The sequence below is a fragment of the Brachyhypopomus gauderio genome, chromosome 11 (assembly GCF_052324685.1).
Source record: "Brachyhypopomus gauderio isolate BG-103 chromosome 11, BGAUD_0.2, whole genome shotgun sequence".
NCBI classification, from domain to species: Eukaryota; Metazoa; Chordata; class Actinopteri; order Gymnotiformes; family Hypopomidae; genus Brachyhypopomus; species Brachyhypopomus gauderio.
In genome coordinates, this window is record NC_135221.1 from 11,937,431 (window position 1) to 11,945,511 (window position 8,081).

At 40.8% G+C, this 8,081-nt stretch overlaps 1 protein-coding gene across 2 annotated transcripts; it reads left to right on the forward strand.

Annotated features, from left to right (window-relative positions):
* Positions 1 to 1,055: 1,055 nt before the first annotated feature.
* On the forward strand, positions 1,056 to 4,140 carry hbegfa (heparin-binding EGF-like growth factor a). Of its 2 annotated transcripts, none has more exons than XM_077021949.1 (6): positions 1,056 to 1,263; positions 2,045 to 2,269; positions 2,393 to 2,594; positions 2,753 to 2,908; positions 3,038 to 3,126; positions 3,236 to 4,140. In XM_077021949.1, the coding sequence occupies exons 1-5, from the start codon at positions 1,224 to 1,226 to the stop codon at positions 3,108 to 3,110; spliced, it is 696 nt and encodes a 231-aa protein (XP_076878064.1). In that variant the 5' UTR covers positions 1,056 to 1,223; the 3' UTR covers positions 3,111 to 3,126; positions 3,236 to 4,140. The 2 variants fall into 2 exon arrangements, with proteins under 2 accessions (XP_076878064.1, XP_076878065.1); XM_077021950.1 differs by having other exon boundaries at positions 3,239 to 4,140.
* Positions 4,141 to 8,081: the final 3,941 nt, after the last annotated feature.

The window sequence follows — 8,081 nt, forward strand, 5'->3', positions numbered from 1 at the left end:
TGAACTGCTAAAAGGTTTATGCTTTAAGTTTATGTGTGCTATTAATAACACTATACAATAAGAAAGACTTTGGTGAGTTATCTAAGAGTCAGAGCTATTTCAGACCACATAACACAAGCTGCGAGTTGAGGTTAACCTACTGGATGCACTAGATGGCATTCGTGCGTGTCGCAGATTAGTAACATGCCTGTAAACTTAAATGTACTGGTATTATGTTTTATAGATGTTATGGTGATGAATTATATAATTAATATAATCTTTCGTTTCGCTACTGTACACTTGCAGAAAGAATAAAACAAAGACAGATCTTACGGAAGAAACGTACACACGTGTGACATTTGCTAGAGCCTATTAATGTTGTTTGATGTGCTTATTGTCTTTTTAGATTTTTTAATGGTTTATTGTATGAACAATGTCCATATTTTATTTTATTTTACAGCTATGATATAGTAGACTAAGTATTGCCTAATGGAAATCTGGATTCTGTTATCTACAGATAGACCTACTACTACTAAAATCAGCAGTTCATTTCTCTTGGTTCATTTTGTATTGCCTAGCGCCATCACCAATGATTTAGATAAATAGTTGCTAACAGAATGACTCATTGTAGGTGATGCAAGGACAGGTTGTGTGGAGACACATCTGCCTCGGATTTAAAAGATCACAGAATACAATCGGACTGATCTACTACTTATTTTAATGTAAAATACATAGCAATCCACGTAAAGCATATTTACACATCAAAGCCAATGTAACAGGTACGAAACCTTTTCAGCACAGAGATAGCAAACACATTAAAGGTTTACCAATTTTAGTTTAGAATTTTTGAACTTTTTTCAAAAATTTTTGAACCACAACTTTTTTTAAACTTGATTTCATGATTTAGGTGGTAACCTATTTAATAGAGTCGTGGAAAACAGACAAACGAATAATGAAATAATGTATTTTGCAGTAATAAAGCCCCCTAGGGACGGGGGGACCTCCACACAGGGGTGTATCGTAGCCCGGGCAGGCGTGGCTCTGCCCGCCTTCATCTATTTAAGTGCTCGGTGTCCACGGGCAGCGACTTCAGCGGAGCAAAGCTGCCCTGTCACATACACCAAGAAGAGCCCGGACTGAAGCATCTGCGGATTATTACTTAACTTTGAATTTGGTGGAGTTCAGGAAAAAAGCGGATTTTTAGAAATAAAAAAAGAAACGGTTAGATATTCAGATTGGAAACTATGAAGTTTTATACAGTCGCAATTCTCATTTATTCGCTCGGTAAGTATATGGTGTAGGTGGGGTTCATGGTTCATTCAAATCTTACCCTTTCACTCGTGGTCATCGTAAGGGGTAATACAGGTTCACATTAAAAACATGTGTTTATAATGATATGCAATGCACGAGACGAAAATTCTACATTTTAAAAAGTTTTCGGATGACTTGTTTCAGATATTCATTAGTATGACGGCAGTAATGAATTCTAACAGCTAAACTATCAACTGTTGTTCAAGACTCTTTTCTTAGATGGCAACAATGTCACTCAGTTGGTCATCTACCTATTTAAGAATAGTCTTTATGTAACATGATATATTTATTTTTGACCGGGCGTTGATGCATTAGATCAGTGTCTGTGCATGCGAGTTTTGTAAATCTCGGCTAGCACCCTCTAGGGGTATAGAGTGTATCAGGTATTTAAAAAAATTTTTTTTTCATTTTAAGGTATAATAATAACAAATAAGGTAAACGCAAGCGTTCGCTGTTTTTAAGATTTAGCCTTTTCTGTGTGCTGTTTGCAGAAACCAAAATTAGTCTACTTATGCTGACAAAGACAATGACTTGGTTAGTCTTTAAAGTTCAGTACGCCTGCAAATCACATTTGCACATTGGCCTGCCACGAGTTCTCTCATTACTGCTATGTGTCATTCATTTCTCTCATTTCCATACACATAAAAAATACTGATTATAAAAACCTGGAATTAGGTACTGTAGCGTACATGAACAAATAAAGAATGAATGCATTCAGTGATTTTTTTTTCCCCTCTCTCTCATCTCTTTCTAGTGGCCTTTGCCCTGGTGAGCAGCGCATCTATAGAAAGGTATGAGGGTGAGAAGCCTTCCCACACCACTGTGATTCACCTGTTACACACATCAGAGGCACTGAATGAGAAAAGACCTGCTGAGGACAGCAAGCACTTGAGCTACCAGGAGGATGAGGGGGAGGAATATTACGACAGCTATGAAGAAGATGAATATGACCTGTCGGGAGATTATGAGATGCCTCAAGGTAATTAGGCAGTTTTGAAACATTGGCAGCTGGTCTTACGGTCTGTTTGCTATGATGATACTTTTGTCCTCGTACTCGTGCCGCAAACCTAAGTTGTCCCTTTGTTCTGTGTTGCCTCTACAGTTGCGTTCTCGAGCAAGCCCAAAGATCCGAGCACGGTGCTGAACGCAGAGCGTCATGATGCAGGCGAGAGGAAGGGGAAAGGTCAGAGGAAAGGAAAGGCTAGAGGGAAAGGCAAGAAGAGGAACCCCTGCCTGAAGAAATATAAGGACTTCTGCATCCACGGAACGTGCCAGTACCTGAAGAAGATCGGCCCCTCCTGCATGTGAGTTGGCCCATCCTGCCCTGCCTCTGTTATCTGCTCCAGGCTTTCCTTTGTGAATTGGTTTAAGCATTGTATCTGATGCATTTTAGATGTTCCAAAGCCGTTACCCACAAATTATCATTGTTTTAATTAATGCCTCATAAATTCTGTCTTCGCAGATGTAACACAGGTTATTATGGAGAGAGATGCCACTCTTTCTCTCTGCCTGTATGGACCCGGGAAGAAGGTTACAACCGTACGACGGCCCTGGCAGTGGTGGCCGTGGTTCTCTCCTCACTCTGTCTCACCATCATTGGTCTTCTTTTGGCTCTCAGGTGAGCTATATAGAAGACAGAATGCACCCTTTATTCAGCAACGTTATGACGGCAAGACCCGACAAATGAGAAGCTGTGAATATCTTTTGGTACATTTTTAGACATTAATTTGTTCGTTTCTGACAACAGGTTTCACAAGCGAGGCACATATGATGTAGAGAATGAGGAGAAGATTAAGCTTGGCTCACCCACACACCACTGACACACGGGAGTCCATGGTGAGTAGACCAACCACCGACATGCCAAACAACGCCCACCGCCCTGCTGCGCTCGTCTTCGTGCTGTGTGTTCTTTGCTTATTTAAATGGTCTCCTCTTTTCCTTCAAGAAGACTGTGTGGAACTTCTACCTCAAAATAATATGGAGAAGTGTAATGCCAAGAAGGCCAGAGCAGCGCACTTGAAAGGAAGGATGACTAGCTGCGACACCGGAGTCGTGGCTTCTCTGTGAGAGGCGGGACTTCCGTACGATTCGCTGGGAGGTTCAGAAAGATGGTCCCGTCAGTCCAGAACCTGTTGCAAACTGGAACTCTCATTGGCTGAGGGAATCTAAATGGGCACTGAGGAAAAGTGGACATTTTGGAACAAAGATTTCTCTGGGGTGACTCCCCAGAGATGAGATTGTGGTCTGGGTTGGGACATTTATCACTTCCTCAGAGAGAAACAGACAAGTCCCCAAAATGACTTATTTTTACCAGTTGTCTTTTTCTATGTTGTGTTGTGCACTGTAAATATTCAATGTTTATGCCTTTCTTTTAATTTATTTATTTATGTTATTAATATTTATTTAGATTTATACCAACCTTGTCCAGCCCTAACACACTGGCCATGTGTTTAAAAAAGATCTACATAGTGTTTTATGTTTAATATGCTATTTATTAAAATGTTAGAAATGTTAAAGAGATTTAAGTGCTTTCAGAAGTAATAGAAACTACTGTAGCATAAAAATGAAAAACTACTTTGTTGCTATTTTAATATTTGTATTAGAAGAGTCATGAAATATAACCTATTCTCCCTCCAGTACAGTGTTAAATATGCTCATAGATGTGTTTTGAAATTTCATAGGAATATTCAGATAAAAAAAAAAACACTTGCCTTTTAAATATCAATATTGGTGTGTTTATAGAGGAAAAACAAGACATACAGCATCATTTGGCCAGTAAACTGTTTACACTGTCAATGCAGTGTGTTGTTGTCAAATGTGAATTAAATGTCCAGCTAAAACAAAACCTGACATCTTTTAAAACTTTGTCCGTTTATTTTCTGTTATCCACAGTTTTGTTACGAAGTGTCCCAGCAAATCATGTTTATTACAGAAAACACCGTTTCAGACCAACATGACTAATTTCCAGCTGAATCTGGTTTACCATTTTGATGCTATTTTTGAAGAGGAGTGATAAAACAAATATGCCGTCCCAGCTTTGATATGAGAAGACAAATATTTGTCTGTGCTGCCTCCTGTGTTCTGGCTTCGCTGACGTCTCTCGGTCCTGCTGCACCTGTATCCTGACCACGTGTTTTCCAAATATGTTCCTTTCCAAAACGTGTGAGCTTCAGATTACAGTATGTCTAATCTAATTGGCCTGGGTCACGTAAGATTATTGACCTTAAAACGTGTTTACTACGGAACACTAAAGTGGCACCAAATATAGAAATTATGTTATGGCAATAAAAATGATTCTGTACATTTTTCACTTAAATTGCTTGAGTGAATCGACCTGTTCAGCCACTTTCTTCATGACTGTTAATACCTTCCCTTGTTGGCTAGAATTCCTGCACCATGCTGGTCAAACTTCCTTTTGTAGTGGGGCCGTGTCATTCTTATGGTAGGAAAAATCCCATTGGGGAGGCCTCATTGTGAGATAAAAGGTAAGACAACAGCCTCTGGAGCCAGCAGACGTCCCCCTGACAGGATCTGGTGACTGAAGCAGCTCCTCGTTGTGACTATGTGGCATTCAGCTGTATGGCCACCCACACATGAGCAAATTCATTCCCATTCATTGAAGTCTTTGTTTCATTATGGTCACTGCACACTCTTCTACAGAGCCTCTGTGGGGGAAGGGTGGTGTGGTAGCACAGGGGTGCACCTTGAGGCCACATGACTTCCTCAGAGGAATGTCAGTGGTTGTTAGAGGAATTTTAGCAAGTTTGATGTGGGTCAGTTATTTTAGTCAGGGCTTATTGAGCAAGAGTACTCAATAAGGTTGGGAAGTGCTTTCCATGAAGGTTTTTATTTATGTTTTCATAATGTTTTAAGTAGTAACTCAGATTAGTAATATTTTCATGGTTCTCATATTCTATTGTCTTTCCCTTTATATCTTAGCTTAATTTTGGGACCAGGCTTACAGAGCTCATTATTTCTAAGGGTAAGGCTGTAGCTGACTTGTTTATATGGCTAGATATAATTGTTTTCTCATTTGTGGCCAGAGTGAGTGGTCTATGAATGGTCAACCACAACCCGTATGACTAGTGGCTCCTAAGTGATGCAGAATTAGTCTTTAAGCTTTTAAACTTCATGACGTATAAATCCTGAAGATTTATATATATATTTGTGGGAACATGGGTTTTGCTGGTTAATTAAGCTTCATTTTGACTGGCAACATATATTCCATTCACAGATGTCCTTCTCCACATGGTGCTCAGAAAGCTGAAAACCCTTCATCAAGGGAAGTGGTAAAGTTACTGATGTAGTGGTTGCAACATTTGAGGTGGGTCGGTCTTCCCTGAGATCACACAATCTGTAGCCTTGGGTGGTGCAAGATGGCTTAGTTAAGTAACTGTTAGTGTGTGCCTGTAGGAACTTGCTTACCAAAAATGTTCTGATTGGGGCTGCCGTCTTTGTGCAAGGTGTTTCCTTTTCATGCTTAACAATGGGGCCATTTCCAGTGTAGAGTGGAAGTGTGTAGCTCAGCAGCTGAAAGTCTCATCTAGAAGTGGGTAGGCTGTTGAAACCCCACTGTGGTGAAAGTGTGTGTGCAACTGTCCTGAGATCAGTGGGATGAATCGTTCTTGTGTCTTGTGTGTTTGTGAAGCAGGGATGCAAGCAGCCTTCCTAAGAACTGACCCAGCTGCTCAGCGCTGCATAGACACCTGGCTAGTGGTTACTGATTAATGGCCTGCTGATACTATCACGGTGACTCAACAAAAACAAAAAAATGCTCCCAGGTTCTCAGGAAATTAATTTTCCTTATTTGCAATAAAGACAGCTCACGCACAAAGGCAAAGACTATAGGGTTTGTGAGGGCTTACTGAATGCTAATGGGTTCATTTGTAGCTTATACATTACAGTTTTCACACACATTTATTTTATGAAACAATAATTAAGGCTGGCATGCTATGTCTGCTTAAATAAACTAACTTAAGGCAAAAAAATTTATATAAAATACTGGAAGGAACCCTTGTATTAGAGATACGTTTAGTGTCTGGAGAGACAACTGTATGCTTCAAAACAGAGCACCTGTTTACACAGTCTTTAACCTTGTCCATCTTCCTGTACACACACTGGTATCACAGTCTATTCCTCACCACTATCAACTGCAGAATAAATAGCTATGACACCTCACCCCTGATAGCCTACATGGGCTTGCCAATGGATTCCTGTATGGTGACCTCATAGTGGACTCGACCTGACACGTGTATCTTATCACAATATTAAATTCTCACCAAGCTATTTACACTCCGAAGAGGCTCTGAACTGGGTTATATGTCAACTGCGAGTAGATGTGCGTGTGCGCGTGTGTGTGTGTGTGTGTGTGTGTGTGTGTGTGTGTGTGTGTGTGTGTGTGTGTGTGTGTGTGTGTGCAGGACAGAGATGGAGAGAAAGAGAGATATATAGACTTGGGAATGGGTGAAACCAGTTCTTCCCCATGGTTTTGCTATTGTGGATGCTACTACTATAAAAACAGAATCAATAAATGAGTTCTTGTTGCTTATCTAACACCTACACACACAAACATGTGTACCTTCAAGACTGTGCTGAACAACTCTCAAGCATTCTTCCTGCTTTATCGCAGTATAAGGGCCATAATGACTTGTATTTGACTCACTTCATAAACCATTGAATTTGCTGAGCCTCCACTCCGTGCTTCCACTTTCCCTGTGAGTGAGTGTTGTGGTTTGGAAGGATTAGTCCGAAGCGTGCATGGCTGGTTTGTGGAATGACTCTCCCTTGACCTGGTGATCATCGAGATGATGAAGAGCTTTCACCACTGACTGGATGGAGAAGAAACAGACATCCAGGACACGGCTTTTGGGTGTCTTGTTCTAAGATTACAGACTACGCGCGGGACCTAACTTAGCAACTCTGGTTAATATGAGGTCTTTACGAAGAACTGCTTTGCAATCCCTTCTACCCCCATTAAAATGTCACCACAGGAATGCTAGGAGCACTTCATGGCACAGTCTGTTCTACTTCCACGCCTTCTTTCCTGCCCTCTGCTTATTAGCAAAGAGCTCATGTGTTCTGCAGCACTGCCAGGAGGTATAGAGGCTCAGAGATCACCTTTGTCTCATCCTGCCATTCTTTATACTTGATCCTTTGTCTCTTATTGGCTCCATGACAACGAGGGAGCAGAGCTCAGTGTGGTGGAATGCTAGAAGGGGATTTTCAGTGATGTCATTGATTTTGGGCTAGTCTAGGATCCCTGGGCTAATGAGCTAATGAATGATAAAGGATGTGTACCCAAGAAACACCTTAACAGCAAGCATGTAGAACATTAACATGAGGGGGGGGGTGCATAAGATGGTGAAATTATCATTATGCTTTCAATTGGAGCATTTCTTTGTTGTCTTCTAACTCGTTCCAATCTGTGTGGTTGTGCATTTGGTCAGAATTGGCATTCTTGGCACTTAAACTACATTTTAATGACTCAAGCAAACCAAAGGGAAGTCCCCCCCCCTTACAAAAACTTTGGGTTAAGTGCTTTGCTCAAGGGCACAGCAGAATGTCATCACACCTACACTGTCATCACATAAATTGAAACGTTATCAGTCAGAATGTTTCACTGCTGTTTCTGAAGCACCTGTCCTGATTTAACAAATAATTCTGAAAACTGGTCAGAGTAGTACGTTTCAACAAGCTGAGACTATGTGCAGGAAAGCATAACAATGTGGTTCAAAAACTAAAAATATTGTCCATGTGTTCCCAAGGATGATCAGATATCAGAGCCAAGAAAG